Genomic DNA, 22373 nt, shown 5'->3' on the forward strand with positions numbered 1-22373 from the left:
TCATAGAAATGTTTGAAAAGTATTATCTAAAACACAGAGTACTATGAAAGAAAACAATTATACTAAAATGTTGTTACTACAATGTTTAAAAAACCAATCTGAGATATGGTAATGTATGTGATTCATTACATAACCAGTGAGTCTACCCATGTGGTCTCTTATTTTTTTTTAAGTTTATTTATTTATTTTGAGTGGAGAGGGAAAGGGGCAGAGAGAGGGAGAGAAAGAGAATCCCAAACAGGCTCCACAGCATCAAGGCACAGCTGGATGCGGGGCTCGATCTCCCTAACCATGAGATCATGACCTGAGCTGAAGCCAGAGGCTTAACCGACTGAGCCATCCAGGTGCCCCTACTAATGACCTTTAAGTGTGGCTGAGTATAATTATTTTGCTATATCCAAAACAATATGATGTGATATGAAAATACCTATGATCCCTATTAACGAGAAAAACTAGGGTACTCGTGATACCTCTGTGATTTATTTCCTGCATTCATAAATCAAGGAAAACGCTCAATTTTAGTTAGATGTTAATGCAAATAAAAACCAAAACTTTTCGCCATTTTAATTCTCTCCTTGGAACCCAGATCAAAAGCCTCTAATTTAATGGCCTGCTTCTTCGACGATACTTACGTAAGGAGGCATCATAGCCCTGTACTGGGAAGCCAGAGCAGGCTGCTGCCCGTTCAGTTTAGCCTGTGGAGGGCCACAAGCTATCCTCTTTTCCACCACTTTGAGGATGTCACTTTGTTCTGATGTTCCAGCTGTGCTTTCATCCTGCCCAGAGGGCTTTTCATCTTGGTCAGATGTTAAAGGTGAGCCGGCAGACTTCCCACCATCTCTCCAACAAGCAACATCTGGTATGGAGAGAGATAAATTCAATTAGAGCAAAGAAACAAACACCACTTTGGAATTCAGCACCGAAATTAAAAGGAAAAAAAAAAAGGAATAAGAAAAAAACCTGAAAATGGAACACAGTGAAATCAAAATAGGCACACTTCTAAATTTAATAAAGTAACAAGACACACTAAAAGAGCAGTGAAAATCTAATCTAGGCCCTAATGCTTTCAAGGTGTTTAGTATTCAAAAACAGTGGCTTGCAAAGCAGAGCAGATGTACCTCAGAAGGTGCCATCAAAAGCAAATACTGGGGATGGGGAAGAAGATATTAGAGCTTCTCTATTAAGCTTTACAGATATGTGAGATAGAGATTAAAATCACTGTTGGATCTGAGGTGCCCTGAGGGAAGGGGAGTTCTATACTTACAGTAATGCTCAAATTTGTTTTTAGTCTACTATGGCTAGTTACATGTGCCCAAGGAACAAACTCAGTGACTACAGTGTTTGGTAGGTAGCCTCCAAGATGCCCAAAATGCATTTCTATCTCCTGGTATTCACACCCTGTGTAGTCCTCCCTGACAGTGTACCAGGACTGGTCTGTGTCACCTACAGAATAAAGCAAAAGTGATGATGTGTCTCTTATGAGATTAAGTTATTAAAAACTGGGCTTCCATCCTGAGTGGGAATAGTTACATCTGTCTTCATCCGGGGAAGCAACACTCTAAGCAGCCCACATACAAAAGAGGCATCGTGAGCGACCTTGGGACAGTAGCCACGTCAAGTCAGCATCAGATGATAGCTTCACTGCAATTTTCTTGACAGAGGTCCTGAGCTAGAACTCCTGGCTAAGCAGCTCCCAGATTCCTGACCCTCAGATACTGTGTGAAGTTAAGTCCGGTTCAGTTTCTTGTTTCAAGCTGCCAGATTTATTATTCAGCAACAGATAACTGGTGAAAATCAACTGAACAAGAAAACACTAAAGCTAACACATCTATTTCTAATAGAAATGCATCAATTACATAACAGCAATTAAAAATAAGATGATTTACCCAACCAGACAAGAAATGAGCCATAAGAAATATGAAATATATCAGGTTATCAGAAATATAGATTTGTAACCATCAGTGAAAAGAAAAACCTCCCCATGTATACAGAATTCTTTGATATATTTGGTAATGACAATCGGAAACTAATACAATTCATTTAAAAATCTCAAGGATTTTATATTTCTATTTTTAGTTTTTGCTTTATAATGTACACAACTATTTCTCACTATCCAAATTTATTTGGTTCTCTGCTTTGAGTTCAGAAAACAAGGGATCCTTGAATGTTAATAGAGTAGTAAATAAATGGATATAATTTATAAATAAATATTTGCTTATTAGGGAGGTTGGTCCAAAATTTTTACTACTGTAAAAATGACCATTATTAATGTGCAAAGAACTCATCCAGGCATCTTGTTAAAATGCAGATTTTTGATTTAGTGGGTTGGGTGTGAGGCCCAAGATGTACATCTCCAAACTTAAGTTCTCTCCCCACCCCCACCCCCAAACTTGAGGTCTTGAGTTCTACGAATGCTATGTATGTGAAAACCACATCGGAATGATAGCAGTTACTGTCTGTCTTTCAAAACAGGCAAGTCACATATAACAATAATATTGGGCAGGAAATTAGATCATTAAATAAAACACAAATATAATCTCATTCACCATTTTTATTAAATAGAAAGTATTCTTACTTGGTGGACGTAAACTGGGTCCAGGTCCATAGTTGTCATCATTCGTTTCTTTTTCTTTTTTTTCCTGATCTCCAGCTGCCTGTAGGCTGGGAAATTCTTGCTGAAAATGACTATTCACCTGGATTCCTACAGATTTTTTTAAAACATTAAGTGTAACACTTATACTCAAGATAATGGAAACACCCTCCCAGGGTAGAGTTCTCTGCTTTTCTCTGATAAATTATTCCACTTTTCAATGATGACTGTTTATATCCATAAAACGTTAAAATTTATTTAGAATTAGAATCCTTTGGAAAGTTAATGAACAGCCATGAGGAGATAAAAATTTAAGAAAAGATTCTGCCAGACACTGTTCAGAACTCATTAAAGACGACGAGGCGAGTAAGCACAGTGTCACTCCTGTTTCTCTTTCATTATGACTCCTCACATTTTCAAAAAGTCAAATTCCTTTACTAGTAACTCTAAGAATCAGTTCAAATAATATTACTGAAATAGAATATATAAACAAACACTGCAACTATTCACTGTGAGGCTAAAATGCCTTCACTGAATTTACAACTGAGATACTGGTTGCAACCTTCCTAGTCACCCATTCACCCATCCATCCATCTATCTACCTGCCTGCTTGCCTATTTATACACTTCTATAAATTAAAAGATCTGATTGTATTAGTTTAAGGGCCTGGATAGGTTCCCATACAATGCTTTATAGATGTTTCCTGGTTTGCAAGTGGAAAATTTAAATTTTTCTGGGGAGTCCATCATTCCTAAGTGGGGGGAGTATTACTGTTACTGTGCTTTATGGAAACTGTCTAGCTCTTCTCTACCATGGAATCGGGAGCAGCATGTTTGAAACAGAAGAGGTAATGGGGCACACGTGGTGATGAATATGGTTTATAGCAATCTACACAGTGTCTGGGTCCTTTTATGCCTTAAAGAGCTAAAGGTACTAGGGTAAAGATAAAACAATGTGGGACAGAGGGGATTTTAAAGACTCCCTTTTAAATTCCTATCATTGGCTCATACATGGGTTTTGGCACTGAAACTTAACTACCCCAAGAGCTGAAAAAAAGACCCTTTTTAGGGCCAGAGTATATCCTTCAACAATGTTCTCCACCCCTGCCAAAACATAATAATCCACCCCTTATCTCCTGCATGGCTGTTCAGTAACTATCAAACCTAGCCAGTTTCCTCAGCTAATGTCCACTTACCATCTCCTTGCCCACCTTGCTTGTTACTGGCCCAAGATTTGGGAGCAGGTGCTACTTCTGGGGGAGCTGCAACCCCAGGTTTTGGCTGTGCTGGTGGAACTTCTGGTGTTCTTAAAAAAAACATGAATCCATTATTTCAGATATTGTATGTTCAAATAAAATAAATACTGTATTTATAGTAAATCTGTGTATAGATGGTTTTGGCTACATATTTACTCATAGGTGCATTTCCCACAAATGCTTTTCCTCTGCAGCATTCTTTTAAATAAAGTATAGCTATTTTCATCCCCTTTCATTTCTATCTTTTAATAACCCAAGAAGACAGCTTGTTTTTAATTTTGCAAAAAAAAAAAAAAAAGGAAACACTCATTATTGAGCATAGCTACCAAAAGTCTGCTTTGAAAAAGTCTACATTTATATATAATTAGAAATAACATTATAGCATACATACTGTCTGGACTGGTGGACTTGACCAGTGCTAAGTCTAAGCAAACGCTCCATCTGGCAGTCAACAGGTTCACCACTGTAACTTATTAATGTTACCGGAAGCGGTAACAGCAACCTGCCTGGTACATCCCCTTGAGTAAAAGGTATCTTTAAACAATCTACAGTTTTATTCAATAATTATAATGAGTTAATGCTTGAAAATAAAAAAGATAGTAGTTAAGAAACTTAACAGATACAATATATTTCTGGTATACTGAGACCCGTAACTAACTTGCTACTACAAAATAATTCTACAACTAAGAAACAGAGAACAATGTCTTTGACAAGCTTTATCCAAGTAAAGTCAAATTTACTATACAAAGTTCCCCAAATAGGAATACAAAAATTTGATAACACATACAGACAGAAAGCACCAAGTACCCAATTGCTTGTATTATTTTTCCAAATTACCACTACTTCACTTGGTCATTCAATAAACTTAAGAGCCCTGCATAATCCCTGAAACACAGAATGCTAAACATGCATTGAATAAGGTCATTATTAATTCTATCATAGCCTTTTTGCTAATTCTTTATTCGTTCAAACAACATTACTTGAGCACTTAAAAATGTGCATCAGGTATAGTTTCAGTGAACCAGGCAGACAGGAATTCTTAGTATCATGGAAATTATTTAACAGAATCAACTCCTAATTATATTCGGAGAATGCCAGATATGGTGGGGGTTTGAGGGCGCCTGACATGGTACGTAAGAAGAGTTGTGATTAGCAATTTTGTCATCTGTTGTTCTACACTGACACATGGAAACACTGCCCCTAAATATTCTCACAAAAACAAATTCATCATGGGAGCCTGGGTGGTTGAGTCAGTTAAGCATCCAACTCTTGATCTTGGCTCAGGTCATGATCTCACAGTGACAGAGCCCTGCATCGGGCTCTGGGCTGACAGCTCGGAGCCCGCTGGGAATTCCCTCTCTCCCCTTTCTCTGCCCCTTCCTCACCTGTGTACACATGCTCTCTCTCTCTCTCTCAAAATAAATAAACTTTAAAAAATGAATAAAACTTTCTTTAAAAAACAAATTTATCAAAAGTTGGCTATGTAAAAGATTTTAGATGGCATGAGGTATCTAATACATGTAGCATTACGTCTAGCACGCAGAACGAACGCAAATAGAAGCTCTCTCCAGGGCACCTGGCTGGCTGGAGTCGGTGGAGTATTCGACTCTTGATCTCAGGGCTGTGGGTCTGAGACCCACGCTGGGTGTGGAGATCACTTAGAAATAAAATCTTAGAAGACAAAACAAGACAAGACAAGACAAGACAAGACAAGTTCTCTAAAGAAAGGGGAATAGTTTCATTCTTTGACTTTAACTCACTTTTCTTCTTCATGCTGTTCTTGTTTTGATGCCCATCCTGTGCCATCTTTAGGTACAATGTTCACATTAGGGTCATTGCCTTTGTTTTCTGCTTTGAGACTTGGGAGGTTAGCAGGTGGAGGCATACGCCGTGAAATACCAACTTTTCCGAGACTCTGTAATCCATGTCGAGCTGCAACTAAAGATCAATAACATCAACTTTCTTAGAACATCTATTTTATCGCTCAATTTATTCTTAAAACTATATAGAAAGACAACAGGAATTAATGAAATCTTGAACTATTATTTCCTAATATTTTAAAATATGAACTTCATTCATTCATTCATTCATTCATTCATTCATTCTCAAGTTAGTTAACATACCATGTACTCTTGGCTTCAGGAGTAGAATCCAGTGATTCGTCACTTACATATGACACCCAGTGCTCATCCCAAAAGTGCCTTCCTTAATGCCCATCACCCATTTTCCCCACTCTCATCAATCTCTGAGTTGTTCTCTGTACTATACATCTCCAAACTGTATAGTTTGGAGGTGCCTGGGTGGCTCAGTTGGTTAAACATAGTATCTGCCTTCAGCTCAGGTCATGATCTCGCGGGTTTTGAGTTCTAGCCCTGTATCGGACTATCTGCTCTCAGCCCAGAGCCTGCTTTGAATCCTCTGCACCCGCTGCCCCCCGCCCCACCCTCCTCCTGCTCCTCTCCCACTGGTGCTCTCTCTCTCTCAAAATAAATAAACAAACTTCAAAAACAAAACAAAACCTTTAAAAATGAGTCTCCTATGGTTTGCCTCTCTCTGTTTACATCTTATTTTTCGTTCCCTTCCTCTATGATCATCTGTTAAGTTCCTCAAATTCCACATATGAGTGAAATCATGTGATATCTGTCTTTCTCTAAGAATTTTAAAACTAAGCCACATGCCAGCAACATAACCCACGGTAGAAATATTAAACTATCGAGTTACTGAAAAGATGATTTAAACAGTTTAACAACCCTATTTACTATGAAAAGGAAAAACATGGGTGAAAACAGGTTTTGTAATCTTTTCAGGGAATCTATTTTAAACCCCAAATTTAGTACATATTTAGAACATGCTAACTTCTCATTCATAATGAATACTGCTAACGTACCATACATACGAAATGTCCAGTTTTCACCTTTCACTGTAAACACTGGGTTCAAGTTATCAAGAAACAAACAAAACACCCCAGGACTGTCTTTATTCTGTAACTAAAAGTGGTGGTAAATACCCACTAATTCTATGCCTACCAATCTCGTTGAATGAGATTCCCCTTTGGAACCACACAGTTCTACTTATTGTCTGCTGACAACAAACAAGAAAATAAAAAACATATTTTAAAACACTTATAAATGTTCAGCTGTAAGATTATTTAATTTTTCCCCTAAAAAATGAACACATACACAAAGTCTAATGTACAGAGGGCTGCATAAACATGGGTTTGTCCTAGCTTCTAACAGGAATAGCTCCAGAATACCAATCACGGTAATAAAACAAAACCATGAAAATCATAAAAATATGCCACTTGTTTTTACTCACCTGTGGTTTTCTGAGTTTCTAAAGATTTACCCTTGTAAGTATTAAATAAACTGAGTGTTGCATACTTTTTCCCATCCTTTGCTTTTGTGCTCTGGCCTGACTTCTCCGACATTTCGGTGGAAACTCATCGAGTCCAAAACCTCCTGCCACACCCCTTCAAACCTTTAAGACACACATAAAAATGAAAAGTGAGGAAAATTTTAGAATTTATTAGCTAGCTTACTTTAAGAAACTCTCAGTAAATTCAAATGTTCCCAGAAATTCTGAAAAATAAAAACACTGAGAAATGAAATCAATCTTCAGTAACTCACATCAACAATAATTTCAGGACACCTGGTTGGCTCAGTTGGTTAGGCACCCAGCTTGGTTTCGGCCCAGGTCATGATCTCACGATTCATGAGATCAAGCCCTGCACTGGGCTCTGCACTGATAGTAAGTAGCCTGCTTGGGATTCTCTCTCTTTCACTCTCTCTCCCCCTCCTGCGTGCTCATGCTCTCTCAAAATAAACAAACTTAATAATAATAATTTCATACACTCCTTCAATACTGTCAAATTCCAAGAACACACAACCGTATCAATCAAAGTAAACTGTCCTGTCTTCAGTTAACACATTAGTGGTTTATAACCACTTAACTGTATCAGAATAAGAGTTTTAATCCAGAGGCTCCCGGCTAGCTCAGTTGACAGCACATGCTACTCGATCTCAGGATCATGAGTTCGAGCCCCATGTTGGGTATGGAGCCTACTTAAAAAAAAAAAAAAGAAGAAAAAGAAAAATTTTAATCCATACTGAAATGAATAGTTCAACTACAGTAAATCTACGGAGACTGTCTTTCTATTTAATAAACAAAAACTATTCAATTTAATAGGCTTGAGACGACAGGCATCAGTTCATACATATGGAATGTAAATATGATACAAGGATTACCATCATTCCTCTAAATTGCATGCCTCTGTTTTCAGGCAGTATGTGTCTTAAAAAACTACAGTAATTTAACAATTTAGAATAAAAGAAACATTCTATTTTCTCTGCAAACATTTCCTCATAAACCTAAGGTACATAAAAACAGTATTCTATTTCATGGCTATGGATTTAATGTTCAAGAAGTGGTGTGAACTTGTCAAAACAAGTCTCTCTATATAAAAGAAGTTATTAGAAGAAAATAGTATTTTTATGAACACTCATATACAAACAAAAAGAATTTCATCTTTGGGGCTAATATATCCTAATCTTGTGTGTGCCTTAACTAAAAACCAGTCTATTAATAAACATGAAAAATACACAAATTAGTTTATACTATTTTCCTTCCATTTCATGGAATTCACACATATCAACCTTATGGTTTTGTTTTATATTTAAATATGTCTGTAAGTGGTTAGGGTGGAAGTAGGGCATAAGATGGCCAATTCTACCCCCAAACCCTACACCCATCAATAGCTAAAAGCACTGAGAACTGAAGCACAGAGAATAGATACATACATCATGCAAAAAGTATTCCAAATCAAGGAATGCCTATGCAGACTCTAACATCATAAAGATCATTTTGCCTACTGGTTTTACATGTCAACTGTAGAATCAGCATCACATGCAGAGGTGTGGTGTTACAGGTATACCAACCACCACATTCAATATATGTATAGTTCTATAGAATTTACCAAAAATTTTCACATTATCTCATTTCAGGCTAACAACTAACTGTATACTATAGTTAGTATCCTGATTTTACAGATGAAGAAACTGATGTTCACAGGTAAATGGGATTGGATTTGAAATCAAGGCTTCTGGGTCAGTCCATTATATCATGCCACCTCCTCCCCATGTAACTGTAGATAACCAGTTAGCTCTCCAGGTATACACTTAGCAAACAAGCTCTCCTTGATATAAATTGTGAAAAGGACTCACCGGCAACCCAAAGAACTACATGATATATAAATAGCTTGCTATCTGCTACCAAATATGTAAGAATGCATACAATTCATTCCATTCCTAAGGTGCTAATGATGAAGATGGTGTAAAGAGCTGTACTCCCAGACCCTATCCTGTTGACACATTTTCACCAATACCATGAACAAAGATGTAGGGAAAACATACATTCATCTACAATGACAAAAACAAAAAAAGGGGCAGTGCATATTTACTAGATGATGAAATTAAGATTCAAAGAGATCTCTCTTCAGGTAAGAAAAAATAACTGATATATCAAGAAAAAAAGTCAGTGGCGACTGGGTGGTTCAGTGGGTTGAGCGTCTGACTCTTGATTTCAGCTCAATGTGTCCCTTCCTTTGCCCCTCCCCTGTGCTTGCTCTCTCTCTCCCTCTCTCTCTCAAAATAAATAAATAAATAATAGTAATAATAAATTTAAAAAGGAAAAAAAAGAGAAACAGTTAACTTGTTCTTTCACTCTCATTTAATGGCAGTTTAACACCTTAAACCTCTCAACCACTCCCTGCCACACTCTGTTAGTGGAGACCCTCACATGCCTACATCATAGACAAAACAACGTTTTAAGAAACTCCTCAAACACAGGGGCAAACCTACAAGCCCACCTGCATCTACATCCATCTTTCTCAACAGCGTCCCTGTCTCCAACTACTGGCACAGGGGTTCTCAACCATCATGTACAACTTACCAGAAATGCAAATTCTCAGGCCCCAACCCAGACCTGCCAAATCCAACCCTGAGGATGGGGCCCAGCATTCAGTTTTACCCAGTCCTCAGGAGATGCTGAGACACACACAAGTTTAAGATTTGCTGATTTATTAAAAGCAGATATATTCTAAGCCATGGTTCTTAACCCTTGCTGCACACTGGAATCACCTGGGACTTAAAATATGTCAGTATCTGTGGTTTCAAGGTGGGGCCTGGGCATCAATCCTTTGTTTGAAAAAATTCCTCAGCTGATTCTAATATGCAAGCAGTCTTCAAAATCACTGCAGTAAAGGGGATGTATCTTTCTTCCTATTCCTTAAAAAGAAAGAAGTGAAATAAAATATGCCCTTCAGTACATACTTTTCTCAAAAGAGGTTATTAAAATACACACTGGGTGTACTCTGCAGTGAGAAATACGGACAAAGAATCAACTTATTAGGCCACAAGAATACAGAGTAAACATGTGCTTTCATATGCTTAAGACCTGCTCTTGTTTTTATGTTTTACAGTACCCACTACACCAGAAAAAAATATACATCAAATACACAAGATGGTATATAAATGAATTGAATGATAATTCCATCAAAAGGACAAACTATCACTTAATGTACCTAACTGGTATAAAAGAATATGCAGCTTAACAGGGGTTTTTTCAAGTTTTTATTTATTTATTTTGTGAGAGAAAAAGAGGGGATGGGGGGGGGGGGGATGGGAGCAGAGAGAGAATCCTAAGCAGTCTCCATACTGTCAGCACAGGGCCCGACAAAGGGCGGGATCCCACGAACCATGAAATCACAATCTGAGCCAAAATTAAGAGTTGGACACTCAACCAAGCCACCCAAGCACTCCACAATATGCATTTTTAAAACCAAAGAATTGGACGGGGTGCCTAGTAAGCTGTCGGTTAAGCATCTCACAGCTTGTGAATTTGAGCCCCATGTCAGGCTCTGTGCTGACAGCTCAGAGCCTGGAGCCTGCTTCACATTCTGTATCTCCCTCTCTCTGCACCTTCCCCCACTCATACTCTGTCTCTCAAAAATGAATAAACGTTAAAATTTTTTTTTAAAAAACCAAAGAATTGGAGCCATAAGCAATAAAACTGTATAAATCAGAAAGGTCGATTCCACTACAGTGGTTTGCCAGTTGGTATGAGAACTTTTGGTTTAAGGCCAAAGTTTAATTTAGCCTACTTGCTTTTTGGGGTGTTCCTTCTGAAAGACTTGAGAAGATATACCCTGAAAAAGCCCCAAGTAGACTGAATATTAGCTAACATATATCTGAAAGAAAAGCCAGTGACTTGTTCAAAATTTAAGATTACTTTTAGGACAAAGTATCAAAAGAATCCAACCAATCTAGCCTAAGCATGATCAAGATTTATCTTCACTTTGTATAATGTACTTAAAAAAATATTTTTTAAGTAGAATTCCTGTTTGGGTGCCTAAAATAAATCAAAGAATCATAGCTACACAAGAATTTTCTAAGAAAGTAATAATCAGGCCTGACAGGTGTACACTTTCAGCTAAAACGAAGTAACAGGGATCAGATTTACATTCCCCTACTGAAACAATTCAACTCAAAAACTGGACAAAACACATTTTTATATATACCATCCAGTATATACAGATGTGTATCTGTATACACACATGTGCATATGCATAATTTTTATATGTAAGTAACACCAGAGCCTAAGATACTGCACATCAGGCAAGAAAGTACAGTGATCCCCAAAAGACAGAAAAAAGTGAATTGAGACCTATGGTTTCCTGAATTTAGTGCCTAGAGAGTTCCCAGGTCATGGCACTCAAGTGGAAGCTGGCAGACTGCCTGAGCTTTGGAAAACTATGAAGCTAAGCTCAGGGTGCTAGGACAGAATATTTGAAAGAGAGTTATACAGAGAAAATGCTACAGACCTGAAGAGGATCCCCCTTGAATATTCAGCACAGTACCAGTGTGCAGATGTGTGTTAGGAAGCTACCAAAGCCAGGAAAGAACCTTCTTTTTTTTTTTTTTTTTAATATTTATTTATTTTTGAAAGAGAGAGAACACATGGGGAAGGGGCAGAGAGAGAGAGAGGGAGACAAGAGGGTCCAAGCTGGCTCTGCACTGACAGCAGAGAGCCCAAACTCAGGAACTACAAGATCATGACCTGAGCCTGTCAGAAGCTTAACCCAATGAGCCACCCAGCTGCCCCAGGAAAGAACCATTTTAATCAGAGGAACAGTACATGCTATTCACAAAGGGCGGGGAATAGTGTCTGTTCTCACCAGCCAGACTTAAAAAACAACAACAACGAAACTCTTAAATCACTGGGTATTGGATAGAGTATTAACAAACACCTCATCTCAGCAGTGGTTAAAAAAAAAAAGTAGCCAAAGTAAAAGTAAACATTGATCTGGAAATCTTAAAGCAACACTCAAAAGGATCAAACCTGTTCCCCAGTAACCAAGTCTGAAAGAAATTTAAAGAATATATATAAAAAAGAAGGAAAATCCAACACCCAAGAGAGTAAAATCTACACTGTTGCATGCAAATAAAAATTACACAAACAGACATGAAAAGATGAACCACATTAAAGAATCAATCAATTGAAACCAACCCAGGTGACCCAGTGGCCATAAACCATTGTTAAACCCGTTTTTTAAAAGTATAACTGCATTCTATATATTCAACAAGAAGGTTGACTACAAATAGAGACATGAAAGATATTTAAAAATCAAAATTTATAGAAATGAAAAACACACTGGATGGGACTAGCAGCATTTTGATAAAAAAAAAAATAGTGAACTTGAAGTCATCAGTAGATGAAAAGACAATGCGAAAAAAAGAAGTTAAAAAAAAGTATCAGTATGCCTTGAGACTTCAAGCAGCCTAATCTTTGTGTAATAGCAGTCACTTAAGTAGGGTGAGAGACAGAAAAAATAATGACCAAATGTTACAAATTTGATGAAAACTACAAACCCAGGTCCAAAGGACTCAACAAATCCAAGCATAAAAAATATGAGGAAAATCACACCAAAAGCACATCATAATCAAATTGTTCAAAACTAAAAATAAAGAAGGGAGCCTGGCTGGCTCAGGCAATAAAATATACAACTCTTGATTTTAGGGTTGTGAGTTTGAGCCCCATGTTGGGTGTAGAGATTACTTAAAAATAAAAAAGTCTTTTAAAAAAATCTGTAACAATAAAGAGAAAATCTTTTTTTCCCAAATTTTATTTTTGAGAGAGAGAGAGAGAGAGAGCACAGGTGGGGAAGGGGAAAGAGAGAGAGAGAGAGAGAGAGAGAGAAAGAAAGAGAGAAGAGACAGGAATCCGAAGCAGGCTCCAGGTTCTGAGCTGTCAGCACAAAGCCTGACACAGGGATCAAACCCACGATTATGACCTGACCAGAAATCAAGAGTTAGACACTTAAATGACTGAGCCACCCAGGCGCCCCCTAAGGAGAAAATTTTAAAAGCAACAAAAGAGGGGCACCTGGGTGGCTCGGTCAGTTTTTTGAGTGTCGTCATGATCTCACAGGTTCGAGCCCTGCATCAGGCTCTGTCCTGACAGCTCAGAGCCTGGAGCCTGTTTCAGATTCCGGGTCTCCTTCTCTCTCTGCGCCTCCCCCCACTTGTCTCTGTCTCTGTCTCTCAAAAATAAATAAATGTAAAAAATAAAAAAAAATTTTTTTAAAGCAACAAGAGAAACAAACATAAAAATAACAACAGCAGGGGCACCTGGGTCAGCTCAGGTTATGATCTCACAGTATGCGAGTTCGAGCGTCACACTGGGCTTTGTGCTGTCAGTGCAGAGTCCACCTCAGATCCTCTGTCTCCCTCTCTCTGCACCTCCCCTGTTGGCGATCTCCCTCTCTCAAAAATAAGTAAACATTAAAAAAATTTTGTTAAGGATACTTAAAAAAACAACTCTTGTTGGAAATGATGCAAGTGAGAAATGTTGCAGCCTCATGCCTAAAAGTATTGAAAGAAAAAGACCCTGATGAACTTAGAATTCTCTACTCAATAAAAATATCTTTCAAAACTGAAGAACAAAAAAGGGGTTAGGGGCTTTCTCAGACACAAGAAACCTGAAAGAATTCATCACCAGCAGGACCTACACAAGAAATATTAAACATTAAAGTTCTTCAACTAGGAAAAAAAATGGCAACAGATCAGAATCTAGATCTACAAAAAAGAATGAACCACACCAGAAAGAGAACTAAAGGAATAATATATGAGATTTTTTTATTATTTAAGTATCTTTATCCCAGGAATGCAAGGTTGGTTTAACAATCAAAAATCAATGCATTTCACCATAGATAAGCACACGATTATCTCAATATCAAAAGGCACATGACAAAGCCAATACCTATCCCTGATAACAATTCTAAGTAAACTAGGGCTCATCTTGATAAAGGGCATGTATGAAAACCAACAAAAAAATAAAGTCTATTAGTAAAGTCCAAAAACCTATAGCATCATACTTAATGGTAAAAGACTGAATGCTTACTCCTGTCCTCCCAAAGATCAGGAATAAGGCAAAGATATCAATTCTCTCCTTCTGTCCAACACTGTACTAGAAGTTCTAGCCAGTGCAATAAGAAGAAAAAGAAACAAAAGGAATTCAGAATGGGAGGGATGAAATAAAACTCTTGATTTTGCTGAACTGATCATATTTGCAGAAAACCTAACAGGTTCTAGAAAAAGCTATTAGAACTAAAAAAGAGTCTACCAAGGTTGCACATAAGACACAAGATCAATATATAAAAATCTGTTGTAGGGCCCCCTGGTTGTCTCACAGGTTCGGGTTCCTGTGATCAAGTCCTCTGTGTTGACAGTGTGTAGCCTGGTTGGGATTCTTTCTCTACCTCTCTCTCTGCCCCACTCCCTCCTCGCACTCTGTCTCTGTCTCTCTCAAAAAAAATCAACATTAAAAAAAAATCTTTTTTTAAAAAGATAAAACTACAAATCATCGAAGAAGACCTAGATACATGATGCTACCCTGTGCATGGATCAGAAGACCCAATATATAAGATACGATTCCTTGCCAAATTGATCTACAGATTCAAAGAAATCCCAAACAAAATCAAAGAAGGAATTTCAGGGGGAGAGAGTGGTAGAATTTGTCAAGCTGGTTCTAAAACTTATAAAGAAATATAAACAGGACCTAGAATAATCAAAAGAGCTTTAAAAAGAAAGTTGAAAGACCAAGACATTGGTCACCTGATTTCAGTACTTATCAAACAGCCATGAACACAGTGTGGTATTGGCCTAAAAAAGACTGATCAATGAAACAGTACAGAGTGCAGAAATATAAATATACACAGGCATCTGATTTTTTACAAATGTGAAGAAAATGCAGTGGATAAAGTACAATCTTCTCAACGAGTGGTGGTAGAGCAATTAGGTATACATAATATACAAAAAATGAATTCTAATCCATACCTCCTACCATATACAAACAACTCAAAATGGACCATAGCAAAGAGTACAAACTGAAGTTAGAAGACATGAGCATTCTGGAGATCTAATGCACAGCATTATGGTTACAGTCAAAATGATACATTATATACACCAAAGTTGGTAAGAGAGAAGAATTTAAATGTTCTCTGTACACAAAAAAATAACTATGTGATGAAAAGAACATCAACTAATGTTACAGTAATAATCATCTGGCAGTACAGAAATGCATGAAATCAAGTCAACACACACACCTCAAACTTCTACAACGTGATATGTTAATTGTATCCCAATTTTTAAAAAAGGGGGCATAGACAAAATGTAAAAACTTAAAACAAGGGAGAAAGTCTTCGCAACCCTGGGTTAAAGAATTATTTGACAGCACATTAGAATCTGCTCTCAGGGGTCTTTGTGGTGACTGAAAGGATAGATAAATATGATCATTTCAGACAATAACAAATGCTACGAATGAAACCACACAGGATAATATGAGAAAGTAAGACACAGTGGAACTACTAGTTGATCGCCAAAGGCCTCCCTGAGGGAAACGCTTCTGATTTGGATCTAATGGGGAAGGAGCCTGCTTCAAGGATGAAGAAAAAGCAAATACAAAGGCCCTAAGGTCCTGACATGCTTATCATGTTTGAAAACATAAAAGCTGAATAAGTAGAAACTAGTAAGAAAGAGAGTTGAAAGGGAAAGAGAAGTTTGCATGAGAAAGTCTATTAGAATTTTAAATGTTATCTTTAAAGTAATGTGAAACCATTTGATTCTGAACAGAGACGTGTCTTCGGCTTTAAAAATATCCTGGCTACAATGTGGAGAATGGATTGTGGAGAGCCAAAGGTACAAGGTGGAAACATCATGGACTGCAACAGCCTAGGCACAAGATGCAGCTGTGGCTAAAAATTGGAGACTAGATACATGAGGTCACACATAATATCAACACTAAAAGGAGTTTGGAAGAAGTTGATTCCAACCCCTGTGGATGACCTGGAGGGGCTGAAGACTTGAGTGGGGGAAGTAACTGCAGATGTGGTGGAAACAGCAAGAGAACTGAATGAGAAGTGGAGCCCGAAGATGGAACTAAATTGCCGCAATCTCCGCATCAAACTTAAATGGATGAGGAGCTGCTTCTTAGGGATGAGCAAAGAAAGTGTTTCTTGAGATGGATTCTACTCCTGGTGAAGATGCTGAAACGACAATAAAGGATTCAGAATATTACATAAACTTAGCTGATAAAACAGTGGCAGGGTTTGAGAAGACTGACTCTAATTTTTTTTAAGTTTATTTATTTATTTTGGGAGAGAGAGAACATGATCCGGGGATGGGCAGATAGAGAGAGAATACCAATTCAATTGACGTGGCAAACTTCACTGCTGTCTTATTTTAAGAAACTGCAACAGCCCCCCAACCTTCAGCTACTACCACCCTCATCAGTCAGTAACATCAAGGCAAGATCCTCCATGAGCAAAAAGATTACGACTCACTGAAAGCTAAGATGATGGTTAGCATTTTTTTATCAATAAAGTAATTTTTCATTAAAGTATATACACTGTTTTTATAAAACATACTGCTATTGCACACTTAATAGACTACAATACAGTATAAACATAATTTTCACATGCGCTGGGAAACCAAAAAAATTTTCATTTGATTTGCTTTATTGAGGTATTTACCTTATTACACTGGTCTGGAACTGAACCCACAATATCCCCAAGGTATGCAAGTATAGCCACAGTTGAGAACCACTGGGGGGATAAAACTAATTTTGATCTGGGATAAGTGGGTTCATGTCTGAGGGAGAGAGGCAGGAGAAGAAGTCAGATTAGGCAGCAGAAGTCAGATTTTGCAGAGCCTAGGAGACTAGGATAGGACTATTGTCCAATTTAATCTAAACGTCATGAAGAGCCACTGGAGGAAAATTAATAAAAAATCTCAACTGCTGAGTAAACCCAGGGCTGCATTCAGCAGATCCACACCTTCAGTAACAGAACAATACAATTTACACAATTAGTAATTTAAAAACCCTTGAAACAGTAAGCTCAACAGGTGCATTTCTTTTCAATCTGCCAGATTCTGACTTCAAAAACTATATTGTCACAGTTACAAAGGAACTATAGCCTCTATAAAGGAACTATATAGTCTTTTTAGTTTTAAAAAACTTTTTGTTATTTGCATGCCATTAAGAATGTATTTTTTTTAACATTACTGTCTTGCTTATGATGTACCTATAAAAGTGAATCATTAAGGCCTGTAACACATCATCCTTGCAAGGGGCCAGGCTAATCTCTGTTATGCGTCCAATTTTAGTATATGTGCTGCCCAAGCGATCACTCAGGGTCAGTCTACGAAAAAAAAGCCTATGAGGGGCGCCTGGGTGGCTCAGTCAGTTGAGCATCCAACTTCAGCTCATGCCATGATCTTGCAGTTCCTGAGTTCGAGTTCCGCATCGGGCTCTGTGCTGACAGCTCAGAGCCTGGAGCCTGCTATGGATTCTGTGTCTCCTTCTCTCTCTTCCCCTCCACGGCTCACTTGCGCTCTTTCTCAATAATAAATAAATATTAAAAAAAAAAAAAAGCCTACTGAATAATAGTACACCCCTCTTTAAGGGAAGAGAAAGTAATCTTATTTTTTTTTAAGTTTATTTTTTTAGTTTGAGAGAGAGTGAGAGGGAGAGAACATGCACGTGCGTGGGGAAGGGGCAGAAAGTGAGTGAGAGAAAGAATCCCAAGCGGGCCCTGCACCAAAGGAAAGTGCAGGGCTCAAACTCACGAATCGTGAGATCATGACCTGAGCCGGTACCAAGAGTTGGACACTTAACCAACTGAGCCACCCAGGCGCCCCAGTGATCATATTTCTAAATTCAAGGTTCTAGGACTCTGAGCAATGATGGTCAGAAACTAACATTTTTCACCAAAATTAGATACACCAAAACACGTGCATTTACATTTTCAAGATTTAAACAATGAATATACATATCACCTTGTAAACAATTTTTTTTTTTTTTGCAAAAAAGTGTTAAGATGAAATAAGTGAAGAAGGAAAAAAAAGCTAGTATTTCAAAAGCAAATAGACTGTGGGGCACCTGGCTGTTTCAGTCAGTAGAGCATGCTACTTTTTCAAAAAATTATTTTAATTTTATTTTTTAAACTTTACTTATGAGAGAGAGAGCAAGGGTGCTCAAGTGAAGGAGGGGCAGAGAGAGGGAGACAGATTCTCAAGCAGGCTACATGGTCAGCACAGAGCCCTACACAGGACTTGAAACTTTGAGCCATGAGATCATGATCTGAGCCAAAATCAAGAGTTGGACACTTAATCAACTGAGCCATCCAGGTACCCTTTTTTTTTAATGTGAGACAGAGACAGAGACAGAGAGAGAGAGAGAGAGAGAGAATATGAATTCCAAGAATGCTCCACACACAGCATGAGCCCCACGCAGGGACTCAGGGCTGATCCCACCACCCTGGGATCAAGACCTGAAAGCCAAGGAAAGCCACCCAGGCACCCCAGAGTGTGCAGTTCTTGATATTGGGGTCATGAGTTCAAGCCTCACGCTGAGCATGGAGCCTACAAATATATATATATAATAAAAGCAAACAGACTGCTTCCAAATGGTCTAAGGGAAATTTGGAAGGCAGTAGTTTATCACAATATAAACACCAACCTTTCAAAATGAAAGGATGACACTCAACACTGGTAACAAAAAGATGGTTTTTATGAAGGACAACCATCATAGGTTGAAAATTATTTGAAAAAAAATCTGCAAAAGGTTTCCACATCAAGGCAAGATTAGCTATGATCCCTTAGATTCCTTCAGTCTCAGAAAGTGTAAGATTCTAAGGCTATTCACCATTACATAAGGATTTACAAGTATTCAATACAAAAAAACATTATTTTTAGTGACATTTAAAATCTAGCATATTTCAGTGGCGCCTGGGTGGCTCAGCGGGTTAAGGGTCCAACTTTGGTTCAAGTCATGATCTCATGGTTTGTGAGTTCGAGCCCTGCATCAGGTTCTCTGTCAGCACAGAGCCTGCTTCAGATCCTCTGTCCCCTTCTCTCTGCCCTGACCCCCCCATCTCAAAATAAATAATGATTTTTAAAAATCTAGTATGTTCGAAAAAACCCATACTTTCACAAATTGCTAATTTGTTAAATTCAACTAAATGCCAATCATCTTTCTGACCACCATGGGCTTCTAAGTATCCAAGCTCTGTTTACCTCTCTTTCCTCATTAATCTTACGGTGAGAATTTAGTTCCTCCGGAAAATGAAGTACAATGTCCCACTGATTTAAATAGTTAACATTAAAAAGAACCTGCAGCCACTTCCAAATAACCATACTATATACACACAACATATGTTTTATTAAAAAAATAAAGGAAGAATCTCTACTAAGTAATAAGTAATAGGTATCACATACAAATATAAAAAGTAAAAAGATTCTATATAAACCGATTTCTTTGGTCTCTATGACTGACAGTTTTGTCTCTCCTTTTCCTATTTCCCTACATAAATGGTAACATGCTTTTGCCATCTCTCTTTACCAGCTCTATGCGCTTTCCAGCTGGCCATCTCATCTACTGTTCACTGCTTCGGTAAGGATAATTACCAAAACTCTCCTTCAAACTACAATCTCTAGCGGGAGCCTGTCTGGCTCAGTTGGTGGATGGAGTGTGGCAACTCTTGATCTTGGGCTTCTAAGTTTGATCACCACACTGGGTGTAGAGATTACTTAAAAATTACAAAACAGGGGCACCTGGGTGGCTCAGTCGTTTGGGCGACCGACTTCGGCCCAGGTCATGATCTCACGGTTCATGAGTTCGAGCCCCGCGTCGGGCTCTATGCTGACAGCACAGAGCCTGGAGCCTGCTTCCGATTCTGTGTCTCCCTCTCTCTGCACCTCCCCTGCTCGTGCTCAGTCTCTCTCTGTCTCTCAAAGAATAAATGTTAAAAAAAATTATTTTTAAAAATTACAAAACAAACCACAATCTGCACGCACACATTTTTTAATTGTAGAACAAAGGTCTTTACTTAAGTTTCTTGACAGAACTACAACTCAAAATGCTTGATTCCCCTGTTCACTAATACAAATATTTACCCAGCGCCTACTGTACTACTATTAGGCACTACTAGGAACAAATGAAAAAGGCATGGTGTCCTCATCAACTGAGTGGAGATAACAGGAAATGTAAGAGGGTTGGAAAAGGCTTCCAAAGAACTGGGAGCGAAGACAGACAACCAGGCAAACGATGCAGTGACAATCAGTGCTGACACCCCAGGAGAAGCTGGCAACTGGGGCTATAGAATGGTCTTCCCAAGCCTGAGCAGTTTGAAGACTCTCATTATTAATGTCCAGCAGCACATCCAGGAGTGGGAAGTGGAGGGAAACACACAGCAGCTGGAACGAAAAGGAACTAGAGCTGTGCCAGACACATGTAAAGAAAAGCAAGGGAGAGGAAGACACTGCCAGGAAAATGGTCAGAGTAACATTTCACGGAAGTCTAAGCCAGAGAGTGAAGTAGACGGTGGAAGAGGATAAGGAGGAAAGCAGAAGGAAATGCCAATTTTAACGACTGATTAAAAGCTCCCCAAATAGTAATTATTAAATGCTTACTGAATCAAGCTTACAAGCATTGCTTTGTTCATTTAATAAAAACAAAAGGAGCAAATGTACTACCTGAGTGAGAAAGCATTAAGAGCTTGTGATTGGTATTTAAGGTTTCAGGTGATGACAGGATTTAGAACAGCAAACAACCAGGGAATAGGAATGAAGGAATACAGAATTCTTCATGCTACTTTTACAACTTTTCTGTGAGATTAAAATTATTCCAAAAGAAAAAAGGGAAACAAAAAAAGCTCTTCTGCTCTCCCAAATACGTTCTTCTCCCCAACTTCACATAACCACTTTCCCTGACCTCTAGATTTAAAACCTTGAGTAATCGGGGCACCTGGGTGGCTCAGCTGGTTAAGCATCTGACTTCAGCTCAGATCATGATCTCGAAGTTCGTGAATTCGAGCTCCAAGTTGAGCTCTATGCTAACAGCTTGGAGCCTGGAGCCCGCTTCAATTCCTCTGTCTCTCTGCCCCTCCCCCTCACGCTCTGTCAGTCTGTCTCAAAAATAAATAAACATTAAAAAAAAAAAACCTGAGTAATCTTTCATATTTACATCTCCCACTTCTAACACGAAGAGGGATGTTAAGTTCTAGATGTTCTAATGTAGTAATGTCTCTTGAAGCTTTTTTTTTTTTTAAATCTGAGCTCTAGAGATGTAAAAACACCAAATTGGGAATAAGAGCTCAGAGCTCAAGTTACCAAAATTTATCAATGAAGAAACAACTTTAAACAAGTAAAAATAACCTACCCAAAACTCCTAGATGGGGACAGATAGGGCCAAGATTAAGTCGAAGCTTGATGCCAAAAGCCAACGCCCAAGATAACCTCACCACGTGAGAATCATAATTCAATTTTCATTATAACAGAGATAAACATCAAACCTTTAAAATGTAATGATAAATGTTATTTTAGGCTAAGAGATTCTAAAGACTCAAGTTTTTATTTCCAAATTTACTCCATTACAGTACAGAATAAAATACAAGGATAAAAAATTATAGTAACAAAATACAGTAATAACTATCAACAAACACATTCCATCTGTTGTAAAAATGTCATTTTGAAGTATAATAACATAACGTAAAAAGTCTAAGAATCAGTGTACAAAAGATCGTAAATAAGGGGGGGGGCACTCTGTACAGAACTGTTTCCCCTCTCAGAATTCTTACATTGAAGCCCTAACTCCCAACTTGACAGATGGTATGTGGAGATACAGGGCCGGTGGGAGATAATCAGGGTTAGCTGAGGTGATGAGGGTGGGGCCTCATAACGGAATTAAGCTCTTCCAGGAGACACCAAGGCACTCTCCCAGCCACATGGAGACACACAGCTAGAAGGCGGCTGTGTGCGGGGCAGGAAGGGAGACCTCGTCAGAGCCTGATTATGCTTGGTCTTCAGCCTCCAGAACTGTGATAAATTCCTGTTAAGGCATCTAGTCTATGGTATTTTCTCATGGCAGCTGGAGCTGACAAAGACGGGATGTATTAACTCCAGAAGACAGCATTCT

General features: G+C 38.3%; 1 protein-coding gene across 11 annotated transcripts in view; it reads right to left on the reverse strand.

The window, feature by feature from the left end:
* PRRC2C (proline rich coiled-coil 2C) overlaps positions 1–22373 on the reverse strand; it is a 93750-nt gene that overhangs the window by 62085 nt on the left and 9292 nt on the right. For 7 of the 11 annotated variants that reach the window (XM_027046300.2, XM_053209582.1, XM_053209586.1 and 4 more), the window contains exons 2-6: positions 7161–7322; positions 5606–5783; positions 3786–3895; positions 2576–2701; positions 633–856 (exon numbers count right to left, since the gene is read on the reverse strand). In XM_027046300.2, the coding sequence (XP_026902101.1) occupies positions 633–856; positions 2576–2701; positions 3786–3895; positions 5606–5783; positions 7161–7272 (750 nt within the window). In that variant the 5' untranslated portion in view covers positions 7273–7322. The remainder of the gene's footprint in view (positions 1–632; positions 857–2575; positions 2702–3785; positions 3896–5605; positions 5784–7160; positions 7323–22373) is intronic. The other 4 variants (XM_027046301.2, XM_053209584.1, XM_053209581.1 and 1 more) reach the window with 2 other exon arrangements.

The sequence above is a fragment of the Acinonyx jubatus genome, chromosome E4 (genome assembly GCF_027475565.1).
Source record: "Acinonyx jubatus isolate Ajub_Pintada_27869175 chromosome E4, VMU_Ajub_asm_v1.0, whole genome shotgun sequence".
Classification (NCBI taxonomy): domain Eukaryota; kingdom Metazoa; phylum Chordata; class Mammalia; order Carnivora; family Felidae; genus Acinonyx; species Acinonyx jubatus.